This window comes from Cariama cristata, unplaced genomic scaffold (assembly GCF_000690535.1).
Source record: "Cariama cristata isolate BGI_N322 unplaced genomic scaffold, ASM69053v1 scaffold4116, whole genome shotgun sequence".
Lineage (NCBI taxonomy): Eukaryota > Metazoa > Chordata > Aves > Cariamiformes > Cariamidae > Cariama > Cariama cristata.
In genome coordinates, this window is record NW_009621420.1 from 116,325 (window position 1) to 131,821 (window position 15,497).

Below are 15,497 nucleotides of genomic sequence, written 5' to 3' on the forward strand. Positions count from 1 at the left end.
CCGAAGACAGGAGCGCTCACTTGCCATCATCTGAGCAGCACGTAAAGGAAGAAAGTCAATGGGCCACAAAGACAAGGGCTGTGCAGGGCCGGGACACCTCTTCCTGGAAGAGCAACCGCTGCCAGCCGAGAAAAGACAAAAAGAATTAGTGATGGGACAGATCCAGACCTCATTAAACAAGTCAGTGCGCATCAGTGTCTTAGCCTCTCCTCCCACCCCGAACCACAAAGCACCTCTCAGATCTACTGGAAGATACTTCCAGCCTTTCCTAGACATCCTCAAGGCTTCCCAAAAGTATTTCTTTTCTAACTTGGGAGAAAAGGTTGAATCTTAGATACTTTTGCAATCCAACCCTCCTTTCTTCCCCAGAAGATTCAACTTGAGTCAAACAAAAGGCTCTGCTTGTGTTTTGGTTACAGCTTGGCCACCCTAGGCTGAAACAGACCTTTAACTGCATCTGAAATTTTGACATTTTTAGGGTGTTCTGACTTTTTTGATGTTTTGTTTCCCCCATCACCTTTGGGGTCAAGAAAATTGCTGGAAGTGACCCTTCCTCCACAGCTTCCATACTTAGGGATTCCAGGAAATGAAATATCGCAACCTTTAGCTGCTTGGGGATGCCACCCTCAACCCAACATACTGGTGCAGACTTCAGCTTGCTGGTGTCGGCAGCACAATCCCTACAGGATCTGGTTGTTCCTCTGAGCTCTTGCTAACTCATGCCGGTAAAGAACAAGTTCAAGAGTCTGACAGCTGCTCTGCTGACTTCTGCTGATGAAGTCAACCATCTTGTTGAGTCCCACCAACACGTCACTGTGCTCTGAAATTAGCTGTGCATCCCTAGCACATGCGCTCGTATGTGCACTCCCACTGATTCATTTTCCTCTGAGGCATGCACACTCTCACCCTTATTCGGTCCAATTGGCTTCCTTGGACAGTCCCCCTTTTTCAGAGTGACGTCATCAATGGCAATGTCCCCCTCGTAGCTCGTGCCCCGGACACCTTCAAAGATGATCTGCAAGCAGAGCATGGGACAGAGCCCAGCGTGAGGCTGCAGTTGTGGAGGACCCTTCCCCTGCTGCGGGGCTCTACAGGGGTGAGCAGGGCACAGACCAGATCTTATCAGGTCCCCAAGTGAATGATTCCTTCCTGTGTCTCCAGTACTCGTAGGGTCTGGAGAGCCCGACCCCACTGCTTATGGGACCAAGCCCTGTGTGCTGAGCATCTGTATAATAATAAATGAGCATGTAGACCTCTGCTTTAGTAAGTGTGCTGCACTAACAAACCAACCAATACTGAACTGCACTCAAAGGAGTAACTAAATTCTTATTTATTATTTTAAAGTGTGCAAAAGCACGCTGGGCATTTTGCCACAGTGCCACAACTTACCAGCCTGCGCAGACCCAGCTTTCATAAACAACCCTACAACGGCAAAGTAGCACATTGGGCGAAAACATCAGCAATAAAACATTCAGTAACAAAGCAGCCCACTTCGTAGGTATGCATAAATGACTCGATGAGCAGATACAGAGCGTCCAGTTCATATTCACAAGCTCTCCTGCAGTCCTAAACCAGGGGGACAGTGGGGATGGACTCTTACAGCACATGCTAGAAGAAATCTCTAGCATTCAAAGTCATTTTACACCAACAGGCCAGCATCCTCCAGCTGCTCAACACCAAGGGATCTATCACGCAGACCTGGTGCCAGAAGGAGCTCTTTGACAAGCAGTTTCCAGACCAGCAATGATCAGAAATTTATAGTGCCAAACTGATGCTTGCACAACGTTGGATGACTTCAGAGAGAAGTGAATTTGATTTCTGTGCATCCACCAAGCTCTTGCCTTGCCCCAGTGCCCCTGGGAGTGGAGAGTTCCCAGTGCCCTCCCAGTGCTCTCCCAGTCCCTGTGCCACGGAGGCAGATGTCTGCTGAGAAGTCTCCTACAGCCCATGGCACATGGACAGGACAGGTGGCTGCGGACCTAACTTACCTGGAAGGGCCCAGGCGGGTTGATGGGCACGTGTGCTTGCTGCCACATATTGCCCCGGTTCCCACTGAGTGACCAGACCTGGGTGTCGATGGCTCGCTTGTTCCGCACACGAACTAGCAGGTTCAAGGAGCCTGTAAGAGAGAAACCGGTCGCTGGTGTGCCGGGGCAGGCAGGCAGCACTGCCTGGTGGGCTAGCCCCTGCCGTAGCTCTGGGGCTTAGCCTCGAGCCACAGCTGTATGCCCCAGTGGTAACATCTGGATGGAGACAGCTTTCTCCTGGGTTGATGGGCAAGTGCCACTGGCACTGTTTCATCCATCTGGGCTATCCAAGGGAGGACACAGACCCAGATGAAGACAGAGAGGACAGGATGAGGAAGAAGCAGTCTGTAGCATGGCTGGGGTGCCACAAGAAGGACGTGGCAGAAACGCTAGCTGCAATGGACCTCCAGAAGCAACCCATCCAACCTCCTGCTTGAAGCTGTCTCCAGCTCTACAAGAGGGCAGCATGGCTTTGCCTGGCCAAGTCTTGAAATCCCCTGAGGAAATCAACTTTTCTTAATGTCCAATATGAACCTCCAGAGCTACCAGTTGTGTCCACTGTTCTCTATTGCATTGTCTAATAGTGCTGATAAGATTTTGGCTCTGTTATGTTTGAAATCACCCTTCAAACTGTTGGGGACCAAGGGCTGATAGCAGACTCCTCTTTGCCAGACTGAGCAAGTCCAGTTCCCTCAACCTCTCTTCTCCAGGGCTTCTGCTTCTGGCCCTTGACCATCCTGATGCCCCTTCGTTGGACCCGCACCCGTTTCTCTACATTCCACTTGAACTGGGGAGCCCAGAACGCATGTTTGCCTCTCCCGGTTCACCACTAACATCTGACATATGCTATGCAGTTTACAGCCCTCTCCTTGCCCTGGCCCTAGCCATCAGCTGCAGAAATACAACTGGTGTCCTCACACACCCCTTGCCCTGGAAGCAGCCTTGGAGCGAGCAGCCGTTCTTTGCTAGCGCTGGGCGGCACCACCTGTACCACACTGCCTGTAGCATCCCAGCCCCGCATTTTTAGAGGGACACAAAGACCCTGTGAATCAACACCGACTTCCAAGTTCTTTCAAACAAAGCAATTCCCAAAAGGTTTCATCTGACATTAAACCAAAACCAAAGCCAGCAAATCTCAAAGCATTTCCAGTTCTCACTTTGAAAACAGTGTCACAGCACCCTACCCTCCACCCACAAATGAAACCATCTCAGTTTGTCTTCCCGCAGCATCCTTTTAGTAATCCCCTTAGCTGACATTTTTTCCATTTTTGTTTCGTGAAAAAACAGTTTTAAACATTCACTCAGAGTTGACCTGAAACACTTTTTCTCTCTTTTTTTTTTTTTTTTTTTTTTTTAACAATTCAGCTGGTGAACCAAAAAATCAATCACAACTCTAGTCATGCTGTTGCTCATCAGTGTTTCTGGTGTCCATACACTGACATATTACACCTGAGAGCAGAGAGGCAATAATAACCCTTACTTATACGTCCGTTGTCTGTCTGTGCTTGGGATGCTGCCTTCCCACCTGGGAACACCCTTCTGAGAGGCAGCAGTGAGAGATCAGGGGAAGAGACAGGGAAAAAAAAAATATAACCTCCCTCCTACATGATCCCCTGAAATTCTTCATTCTTGGCACATCAGCCTTGGGCCACTGCATGAAGGACAGGGACCTGGAAGTAGCCTCGTCAAGCTCCTGGCTGTCAGAAAGAGAGTGATACATCACAGGGAGTTCAGAGATGCATAATAAAGATGATGAAATGTTTAGATTCTGAGTGGCTGACTTACAAGAAAAGGTTAAAAGAATGAAATATGTATATAATTTAGTGAACTGAGGAAAGAGGGGCATGTTATTGACTGGAAATATTCAGAAGCGTTACCACTAAGGCTAGCTGAGAAAACTAGATGAAGGCCTGACAGGACAGGGAGAACGTATGCAATTCCCTTCCCCAGTGGTACCCAGTTTGGGATGCATGCCACAGGCTAAGCTAAGGAGTGAAATAACTTGTTTTGTCTTGAGACCAGCTGGCACTGCACAACCATGGGGATATAGAGGTAAGAGAGTGCAATCTCCCTCCCAGAAACACGATGCCAAGGATGAGAAAAATCAGTGTGGGAGCCTCTGGCAAAACCAGCTTTGAGCTCCTGGTTTCTTGGTGTCCTCCCTGCCCTCAGGAGCTTCCAATGAGGGAAAGTCTCTCTACGAAGGATACCTAGTCCTCACAGAGGCCCCTGGCCAAACTGATGGCCCATGCAGGAACTACATAACCCCATAGATCAACGTCAACAGGAGTGTGTTCAGAGCAGCTAATTACAGACACCAGAGCCGGTGAGGTGAGGGACTGAGAGTGAACAAGGAATTAATATGAAGCTGCTAGCAAGCAAGGATTTAAAACAACCATTGTCTAGTCTACTCTCATTTGGGGACTTGCAGGTAGGATCTAGCCAGGCGAGAGCCTGGTTGAGTAGCCAGCACTGGGACAAATCAGGCAGCAAATGAACTTTGATGCCCTAGGAAAAAAGTGAAGGCAAGATAGAAAGAGACTCAGAGAAGCATCTGGAATGCAAATTACTGCCCCAAAGCACCAGCTGTGAATGCCTGGCCTAAATCCAAATCAAGCCTGAGCATAGGCTGACAGCTCCATGTCCTTGCAGCATCAGGAAAAGTTTCAACCTTTTGGCCCCCAAATTCCCTAACAGAACAATAATGAATACGAGCAAGCATTCTTCAAATGGTTTGCAATCAGAAAGGAAGCTCCCTTCCCTGCCCACAACATGCAGTATTTCACCACCCCTGTCTACACATGGAAAACTGAAGGTCAAAACAGATGAACAGCATGCCCGTGACTGTCTGACAAATCAGTCAGAGTTATGAAGGGGAGTCAGATCTCATAGCCCAACCTGCAATCCCTGCTAAGTTACAGACCCTCCCTGAGGCTGGGAAAGAGCCACACGACCTCTTTTTCCCAGTGATGCTGCCACTGGGAATGGGCTTCTGGGAGGCATGGCAGAGACTCCAAGACTTCGAACTAAACAGGGAGGAAGCCTCTAGCCCATCTGAACTGGGACCGTAGTGTTGTAGATGTTAAAGATTGTGCAGGTCTCCTACTTTATTCCCTTCTACCATGTGTCAGTCTGCCACAGGCTGCCAGTCAAGTTTAAGGGCATGTAGCCTGTGATGGAGGTACTTGGAAATTAAAGTATCAGATCTGAGCTCCAGGTAGAGCCATAAAACATTGCAGTCCTGGACTACAGAAAGCTCCAAGTCATCTTTCCTGTTGCTCAGAGCTTCTTTGTCTCCATTTTTCAGTTTGGCCCCAAAAGCCGACTGTGTAATGGAACAAGTGTTGCAGGACTTTGTGTTTTCCAAGGGAAAGCTTTCAGCTCACTGCCCTGAAATCAAACATTGTTCCAGGATCCCACTTACAGTCATGAAAATCCATAGATTCTCAGGCTAAAAAGGGAGGTAGAGCCTATGCAGATATTGACATTCGTAGCTCCTGACCTCCGATGAATTCACACCTGCCCATACCCAGCTCCATGCAATCTAGCAATACCCATCTCATGCCTTATTAACTACCTTCATTCCCTGTGTAGCTTTCAGCACGTCACACAAGTTCAGACCAAACCAGCCACCTGATGCTTGTAAGGTGCTCTCCTGGAGCACAGACTGTATTTCCACATCCCACTTTGCAGGAGGTGGCCAATGCACGGTCCACGCATGTGTGGGATGTGAGGAGCCCATTCACAGCTGTGAACTGACTTGCCACGTGATCCTTAGCAACCTGCTTTTACCTACTTTAATCTGCTGATGTGATATGATGATGATAATCAAGCAGGGTAATAATAACACTCACTTACTTCGCAAGGAACTCAGAAACACAGCAAACATTTACCGAGAGCTGAGCAAGAAGACACTAGGGAACAGAAGTCGCGGGGAACTCAGAAACACAGCAAACATTTAACGAGACCTGAGCAAGAAGACACTAGGGAACAGAAGTGACTGAGCTCTTCTGCTTTTCCAGTGGTCACAAACTGAAGAAGAACCAAAGTGGGACCTGCTCTCCAACCCCCATGCCTCCATCAGTGGAGATATGAGAGGCTCATCTGGGATGTTCTCCAGCACCAGGTGTGGCAACCACCCCTTTTGCCTGGTTTCATCCTACAATCATGCCTAGTTTCCAGTATCAGAGTCCAAATCCAGCTGGCCAGTTTTGTTACCTGTTTCTGTCCTTGTCACCCCTTCCCCATCTCCCCCATCAGATGTGTCTGGCATTTCCTAAGGGCATCGGCCGGTGAGGCACACACAAAGACAGGCTATCTATCTGCTGCTAAATCTCTCCGCTGACCAGAGACAGACAAACACAAAGGAAATCCCAGGACACCAGCAATCCTGTTGTTACCTCTCCCTGTACAAGGCAATCTTCGCATTTGTCTTGTAATCTGTATTATTCCTTCTTCCCAGTCAAAAGGGAGAATAAAGGCCGGTGACAAGTGACGAGGAATCAATTACAGGCAGAGTGAGCCCTACCTTCTGCTGGCTGCCTTTAAGGCCAGAGCTGGCATTTCAAAAGAGTGGCACTCACACAAAAGAGCACCAGCTGGGCTGCCAGATAGAGTAGCCCAAGGGATGCCTTTAAATGTTACCTTCTCACAGCAAGAAAAGGTCTCCTCTCAGTTTCCACAGGATGGGGACTTCACTGTCGCATTGAAAAGCAGCATAGATCCAGAAAAGCCCATGCAGGCAGCACTGGGAGTCAGGTCTGTAAGGGCAGGGCCATGGGCAGTCTGTGCAGGATGCCAGAGGAGGTAGAGGTTTCCTCAAGAGCCCCTCATGGGGCAGCTGGAGGGGTTAATGTGGGGTGATGGGGTGGGGAAAGGCTGAGGCACAACTCAGTTTATGTGACTCGGATGGAAGGCAGGCAGCTGGAGAAGCTAGGAAGCAAAGGGAGGACGATGCTGCACGCTGAGAGATGAGGTGCTGTGCCAAGTGCAGCAGAGCTCTGTGGGATGGGTAGGGAAAATCCACAGCCAGGAGCTAGGCTGCCTGCAGGCTCACGGATCCCTGCTGCAGCCCGTGGTAATCTCAGGACATCAGTTATCCGTGAGAAATCCTAGCTGCAGCCCCAGTGTAGGTTTGGTACCCAACTAGGAATCCAGGGCAGCCCCCACGGAAGTTCCCACAGTATTTCAACGGCAGGCAAGACAGACTGAGATAAGAAGAAAGTGATTCATGGCAAGAGATGTGCAGTGGATGGCAAGGGATATATGGTGTGGAGAGGACTCAGAGCTTGCATAGACTGGCAGAGTCACTTGCAGACCCAATATGAGGGCTAAAACCAGGCCAGGGAGAAAAGAGCTCTTACCTTTCTAACAGAGGCTCCGAGCACTTCCTTAAGCGTGGTTTAGCCTTAACATCACTGATCACAAACTAAAAACCCAAAGCTTAGTGCAGGTAAATCCCAGGAGTGAATGACAGTCCCCAGAAAGAATCTATTACTGTTCGTAACCCTCGCAACAAACACAGGTCTCTCTTTCTCTCATTTAAATGGATGTTAATGAATAGCAGTCAGTGTCAGGCTGGTAGAACACCAGTTACAGTGCTATGGGGGAAAGTTACTGCTCTCAGAGCTAGAAAGCAGAGGGTGGAAAAATAACTGTAGCACAGATAGAGATGGAGAAATAAAATCAGCTTGTACTGACTCATAATTTCTAGGAACGTAAGTTGTCTTCGTGCCATGATAGGATATATTTACTCTTTCACAGTCTCTAATGATGCTTCATACATTAACATATGTGGAGTAAGACAACAAAAGCTTCTCGTCTGCTTTCCACTCCTGATTACAGAGAACTTTATCTCTACATGTCCTTAACTGATCTCAGCTTGGTGTGCAGGGTCCCCTGTGTCCAGTCACAGGGTCACTGCACAGACCCCTTCCCGCAGCCACCACAGCAGTAACTTCAAAGCAAGAGGGTTCAGAGAGCTCAACAGCGAGAAAACGGAGTCATGGTCAGAGTTTAGAAAGCACCACTGGCCCACATCTACTCACAAGGCATCCCCATCAAATTAGAGAGGCACCGAGCACATTCAGTGCTGTGCCGCAGGCTGGCTAATTGCTACGGGACACTCTCTGCTTCGTGATGGTGGGGAGGCCATAGTGAAAGGGATCAGGGGAATCAAAGCCTCCAGTGCCCTGCTGTGGCTGGGACTTTGTGGGGATAGAAACAGCAGTATGGTAAGTTTTGTTTGACAACATTTCTCCTACAGCAAAGCTGTGAAAACTACTTGTACGTGGCTACAGGGAATCACTGTCTGACCTGTCTGGCATGCATATGAAGTTTGGGATGGAGGGAATGGACCAGCAGAGAAGCAACAACGCTGCACTATAAAGAGGCAAAGCGGACACGTGGGTGGAACCTGGGGGGGGGACATGCTGGGGGGGATGGTGGTCTGGGGCATGCAGGTAGTGGGGTAATGCAATGGTATGGTCATGTCTGCCTCGTGATGAGGAATGAGAGTGCTAATGGGAAGAAGGCAGGCAAACTACCACTACAGCTCCTTCTCTCCAGCATATCCCCACCTGTCTGTGTACATAGAGAGCAGATGGTGATATGGTAGGAGCAGACTTGCAACAGAGCTATGCTCGAGCTCCTTTGCTCATTTGATCCACAGTCTAATTAGAGAAAGTGTTGGCATAGAAAGATGAATGATACAAAACTTCCTTCTTTGATGCTGATTGTATGGAACAAAATCCTGCCATCCCTTTTCATGGAAAATTCCCTCAGAAGTTGTTCGTGACCAGTAACAGGCTTTCTATGTGTGGACAACAGGATGTGGTTTAAGGAATTCAAAAAAGGGAGAAAAAAAAAATCTCCTTGCTACATAACATTAAATTTATGCTATCTCAGAAGAACAAAAGTCCATGCAATATGCAGCCAGAACAGAGTAGAGGGACGGTACAGTCTGGCATTTAAAAGACAAGAATTGGGAGTCCTTGGGCTTTTCGCCAACTTCACGTCCAATTCATTATACCATCTTGCTTAATCACATCCTTTTCCCGTACTTAAACATTTCGCAGGGGACAATGTGGACAGACTATGTCCTTCCCTACAGGACAGATGGGGTGTCAGACTCTCATCCCCAAGCCCAGCTGTGTTTTTGCATTCCCTGAATGCCGCCACGAGCAGCAGCTCCGCTCCCATGTGTCAGCTCACCGTGCTGCTGTGCTGAACTCCCCTGTCCACGGCCAGCGCAGGAGTCATCGTGGCAATTCATAGCATATCTGACCATGGGATCAGGCTAGGAGCAGGTTCCCTCTGCCTATCACCTCCCAAAGCCTTCAGTCCAGACATTCAGCCTAATAGTGATGAGGTCCTCAGTTTCTCCATGCCTCCCGGAGACCTCCAGCTCTCTGTAGGCAAAGGGAGGCAAGCAGGCAGGATGGTGCCTACCGCTCTCTCAGATGGACGCGTGGCTTGTTTACAGCCCAGCAAAGCAGAAAACAAATGGCATCGTGAGCTAAGTGAGTCTCCAAACACCTGAGCTCCAGCACACGTCCCCCTCCCTTGCCAAGCCCGGCGAGGAAAGCATGCACTCGGCTGGCGGGGACGAGACAGCCTTTCCAGAGCTTGCTCTTCCCAGCCCCAGCTCAGGGGACACAAATGCTTGCCCAGAGAAGCGATCACTGACCCGCCTCAGTGGGACTGGGAAGCACCCAGTAATCTCAGGGTCAATGTTGGGAAGGGTCTCAGTGTGCGTCCCCTGCTTGCTTACTGAGCAGGATGGTGCTTGAGCTGCCTTGCTGGTCTCTGTCCCTTAGCAGCCCCAAATGTGCTGCCAAGCTGCGTTCCTGCATGGTGATGCTTCATCATGAGATGAAGATCCCCCCTGGGGTTCATCCTGCCTTACTATGGCCCCCTCCATGCTGGTATATGCAGTATGCTGTCAGAAGGCACTGTCTGGAGGTAGAGAAGCTCCCATTTGCTCTGTGTCCTCGGCGCCATGATAATTCATGCTAGCACTCCAGCTCTTCGCGTGACTCCCTCCATAACCAGTATGTATGATAATTTACAACATCTGTCCATCCGTACACCTCTCTACACAGAGATACTTTCTCATGGGATTTCTCAGTCTTCAGGAAATACTGCCAGTCCCAAAAGGGAGGAATTTGCATTACAAGAAAAACCATATATTTGTTGGAAACGTCTCCTGTTGTTTTATGCTCCAGACCTGCCTCAAGAGCTTGTTTTTATCCAGCGATCCTTGCAAAGACCAAGGATGTGCATCCTTAGAGACCTCCCCACCTAAGGAGAGGATGCAGCTGTGGAAAGAAGTTCTCCCGGACATTTTGAACCGAACTCCATGTCTAGAGATTGAGAATAACCTGTACCACTCCTTATCTAGGGCTTACCCTTTTGTTCCTAGCAAGGATCTCCTGTACAAAAACACACGCAGGAAGTAGCCTGCCTGAAGTCGCGGAGCAGCATGAGATATATCCTGCTCTAAATGCAGTTGTGTAGCTCCTCTTCTATCCGTCCAGCGCTAAGAAAGGAGTTATGACCTTTCCATAGCCACTGCTTCTACCTGTGTAGCCAGAGAGTTCGTCCTTGCCTTTTGGGAGCTCTCCAAGCAAGCCTGCAACAATATGATCTACATAAATGCCGAGCAGGCAGAAACAGACCCTTCCCAGTCAGCAGTGTTGCATTCCTTGCTGAGCTTGAATAGATAAACTAGGCAGTTGGATCAAATTCTTGGGTTTTGTCTGTTTAACAGAAAAAAAGAACCTCACTGGTCAAATTCTGTTGGGAGGGAAGATGTACTAAAGGTACGAAGTGTCTGGTCAGGCAAAGCTGGCTGTAGTAGCAGAAGGAAATGGGATTTCAGCAGAGCAAGGGGAAAGGGTGATTCAGGGGTAAGTTCAGAGTTGGTTGCTGGTCAGGACCACGGCTGCGTTCGAGCCCAGCGCTGCCTTTGACTCAACCCCAGGCAGGGCAGAGGGAGCCCCAGGTGCTCAGCACTGAAATGAACGCCGCTGCCTTCGTTCCTCTGGGCAGCTCCTGGCACCCTGCCAGTGGGGATGCGCTCGCAAAGCCCTGGCTCCCCTGGTGCAAGGCAAACAGCTTCTGTGGGCAAGAAAACAGCCCAGCCCTGCTGCCTTTGTTGTGGCCCTAATCCTGCCAAACACAGCACCATCTTGCCCTTAATTTAATAAGCAATTGTGGGACTATTTCTGCACCATTTCTGGTGGGCACATGGGGCAGGAGGACAGAAGGTATGTGAATCAGCCTTTATGGGGCATGTGATGGGGAAGAGTTGCTGGCCCCTGCTTCAGCTGCCAGCAAAGCCACCTGCACAGGGGCTTGGTATGTCCAGACAGGGCTCCAGAGGAGGCCCAGAGGGTGATTTGGTGGGTCAGACTCCTGTTTGTCTTGACTAGGAAGACAGCCAGTGCTGGTCTTTGTCAGCCACACCAACCTCTCTCTTCTCACCTGGCAACTGGCACCACTCATCGCTCTCCTAAAGTTGAGCACTGTAGATTACAGCATCTAAATTAATCTCCAACTCCAGAATGGACTGTCTGGATTATGGTCCTAAGACCCTACAGAGTGTAGACGCCAGACCATGACCTCTCATTACAAGACCAAGTCCAGGCCAGGGCTTTAGACTTAGTCTGGTGAAGATGAGACTCCATAGGCAGCAGTGCTGGCCAGCCCATGGACAGGATCATTACACTTGCTCTGTGCCTCGAGAGAATGAGCTGCAGCAGCCCATCTTTCTTCCCCTCGATGTTTTCTGGAAACAAGCAGTCTAAAGGCAGCCAGGCAGCTCCTTCCCTCTTACTGTTGCTGTACCTGGTGGTCCCCAGAAATGCTGGGTACTACCTTAGGGAGGAGAGACCAGCCTGTGGGAAAATGGCAGTATGAGGAACGTAGCAAGAAGGAGACAACGTGTAGGCAACTTTTCCCACCAATTTTTGCAGACTTGGGAAGCAGAGTGAACCATAGTTGCTGTGAGGTCTGCTTGCTCCTTGTTCACCCTCTGTTTCGTGACATGCCCAGATGACTCCAGGCAAACTCTCTCTCTTCTCCCAGCTTTGATAACGGACTCTTTCATCTTTGCCACCAGAGACAGCTGGGTCCTTTGCGCAATTCATGTGCTCAGCTCTCAGACTGAGAGCACGCACTGTGCTCAGCTCTCTCAGACGAGCTGAAACAAAAGTCTGCTTCATAGACACTGCCAGGTTTAAAAGAGCACAACAGCCAGACACGGGGAGTCTGCCTGCCTCCCTTCTGTGGGCAGGCTTTGCAAAGACCTCAGCCAGAGAAGAGAGTGCCTCCCAGAGCCCCCCAAAAACAAGCGGTGTGCATGGGAGGGTTCCCGACAAAAGCCCTGCAGAAGCAGATGTACGTACGCTGAGGAGGACTTTGCCTGTCTCTTCTCTACTGCTATTAACAACCTACTTGCCCGTCATCACCCAGTCTGTGATCTCGCAGTCCCGGGAGCCAAGCGTGGGGCAGCTGCATGGCTGCAGGGCTCGGAGCAGATGGGTTGTTTTAGCGCGATGCTGAAGCCAGCAAGACAGCAGGAGTGAGCAGCTGATATCAAATATTCTTCCCGTTGAACTGAAGACACCACTCAGAATCTGTTCTCTGGCCTCCTCCTCTGCCTGACCCAAGGTAGACGTGAGAGGTGGATGTTGCAGGCCTGGGAAGTGCTTTGCTGCAGGAAGGCTATTACAGTAGGCAGAATGCATTATAGCAAAAACCTCCTTTCCCATTTCATGCCTGGCTGTGCTTTCACCAGAAAACTTCCAGGGGACTGGCTGAGACAGGGAGACTCCCAACCTGGATATGCAGGCTCCTTCAACTCAAGTGCTGGGGTGCCTGTCATCCATGCAGAGCTCTCTTTGGGAGAGGTAGTCACTCCTGGAGGTAATGGTGATGACTGACACTTGTTGAGCAGTTTTTGATTTTCTGGGAAGCGTTTCCATATGTCTTACAAAATCTTATCTTGTTGAAGTTCAAGAACAGATTGGGATGGTTGCACAAGTAGGGCAAGATAGTTGTGCACTCTGGCCTCCCAGCCTTTCTCCTGTCAGAGCACCCAGGGTGGGTGTCCAGATGTGCACCTGGAACGACCAACTTCAGTCTCCACTTGTACAATTATGGCACTGGTGAAATAGTTAATGGTTCATGGAGAGAACAGAAGAGTGACCTGGGAGAGCTAATGAAGTAGCTGGGTATGAACTGAGAGCTCCCGTTTCCTCTTAGGTGTCTGTTAAGTTTTGTATCGAGCAATTTCATGGTCTGAATAACTGATGCAACACCTGATGTCCCAGGAGACGATCAGGTTGCAGTATATCCTTACAGCTACTCAACTTTGTGCAAGGCTGCTGATGCTGCTGTGAGCCAAGTCTGAATGGAAAGATGCTTTGCTGAGAGCCTGGAGGAAAGGAGGGGGGGATCATACCGCCTTCCCACCAGATGAGTAACAGTGACTCCAGTCAGGTGAGCCGGAGCAAAGATGATCTCTGGGGATTCAAGGCATCTGCAAATAAATTGGTGTCAGCAATCTGTACCCCTGACAACCTTCCCAAGAAATTCTGCGGCAGGTATGTGTTCAGATCATGATTGGTAAAGCAGAAGAAGAGGGCTTTTGAAGAAGGCAACATTTCAGTGGCTAGCTGCAATGGGGACTTGATTCGGTGATGCACTTGTAGTGAGGGGCAAGGAAAGGCAGGGCTCAGTGTATCCAGAGTCAAGGTACTGAGCAGAATGCCTGCATCAACAGGAAGACATGCTATTCGTGGAATAAAAATGATACATAAACAATCCACCTCTGAATACCTTTCCCTCCTCTCCATGTCTTCTTCAGCTTTACATGTTGAAGCTCTTTGGCTTAGGAATGATTCAGTCCCACATCTGCAAGCCGTGTCAAGCATGCTGTTGGTGCTCTTTGTAAGTAAACATCCAATGGAGGTATAGACACATAGTATTTACTGGGCTCCAGCAAGAGTAACTGAAGGGAGTTCTCTCCCCTTGGTTATGCAGGAAGTTTGATTAGATGATGTATTGGTCCCATCTGGTCTTAGTAATCTTTAAATCTACGGCTTTAATCCAAAGTTTACTAAGTCTTTAGAAAAACAATTACTTCAACGGTCTTTGGTTCAGAGCCATTGTATTGAACCTACAGAGCTTGAATGACACATTACAAATATGTGGTTATCTTGCCAGGTATTTATAATCCTTGCTCATGATCATGGTATTTGACTAACTTCCAAAAAAACCCAAGCAGATACTACTAGGAGAGACCACAGTCTATCCAAAGGATCCATACCATTGCCCACAGGAAGCTGCTGGATGTCTGCACAAAACATTAGTCAAATACACATCTATTGATGAAGGAATGAGTAAAGCCAAGAACCCACCCGAGTAAGTGGAAAAAGAAAGAGTATTTCAAAAAAGAATACATTTTTTTCATTAAAACTGTTCACTTAACTCTAACTGCAACTTGTTTTCAAGAGCCTAGAGGGAAGTGAATCATACTTATTGGGAAAAGCAGCATCCCCTCAATCAATCCAGTGATGTAATCTTTACCAGGTAGAGTTACTGCACTGGAGATAATGGCATGGATTTCATGAACAATGCATTTGTATATAAGGCAAACTTTACATATTCAACAGAATGCAGCTACCTCCAGGGTGCCACCTGCGTAACTGTGTGCAGTAGCAGGGTCTTGTGTTCATAAAGAAGGTTTGGGTAGGCACGAGGGAGCTATGATACCAAATCCTACAAAAAGGATGCCTTCACGGTTCAGTTTGCTTTCACATTGACATAGCTGATACCTATCAATCTGTGTGGCCTGACAGCTCTGTCGCTTGTCAGAAACAAGATGCAGCCACATGGCACCCGTGCTAACTCTGGCTCCTATGCCTGATCATCCACCACGACCTTTCAGAAACACCTTTGCACTGGTTGCATTATCTGAGTCGAAAAAGTAAAGAAGCAATTCAGTTTGGCAGGCCTTCCAGATCTGTGTTCCCTACTCAGCAGGAGGGCATCAGCGGTGACACCACCAGTGTGAGTGGCCTGCCTACAACCCAATTACCGCTGTGAAACAGCTTAGGGCTTTCTTGAACTTGGATGCTGTGGCAAGTGATCTGATCAAGCCTCGTTTTTTCTAGTGACTCAGAACCAAAATCCCCCTTAATCAGTCCTAAGCACTGTTCCTCACAGTATCTTAGAATAGAATGGAATAGAGTAGAATAGAAAAGAAATAGAAAAAGGAATAGAACAGAATACAACACAATAGAATAGTTCAGTTGGAAAGGACCTACAACCATCACCTAGTCCAACTGCCTAACCACTTCGATCACCTCTCTAGGAAGCCTGTTCCTGTGTTTGACCTCTCTCTCAGTAAAGAAATGCTTCCTAATATCTAGTCTGATCCTCCCCTGATGCAGCTTTGAACCA

General features: G+C 48.8%; 1 protein-coding gene across 1 annotated transcript in view; it reads right to left on the reverse strand.

Annotated features, from left to right (window-relative positions):
• LOC104163062 (MAM domain-containing glycosylphosphatidylinositol anchor protein 1-like) overlaps window positions 1-15,497 on the reverse strand; it is a gene marked incomplete at its 5' end in the record, with an annotated part of 29,862 nt that continues 14,365 nt past the window's right edge. Inside the window, 3 exons of the mRNA XM_009701945.1 lie at window positions 1-118; window positions 907-1,015; window positions 1,989-2,119. Coding sequence (XP_009700247.1) covers window positions 27-118; window positions 907-1,015; window positions 1,989-2,119 — 332 coding nt within the window. The remainder of the gene's footprint in view (window positions 119-906; window positions 1,016-1,988; window positions 2,120-15,497) is intronic.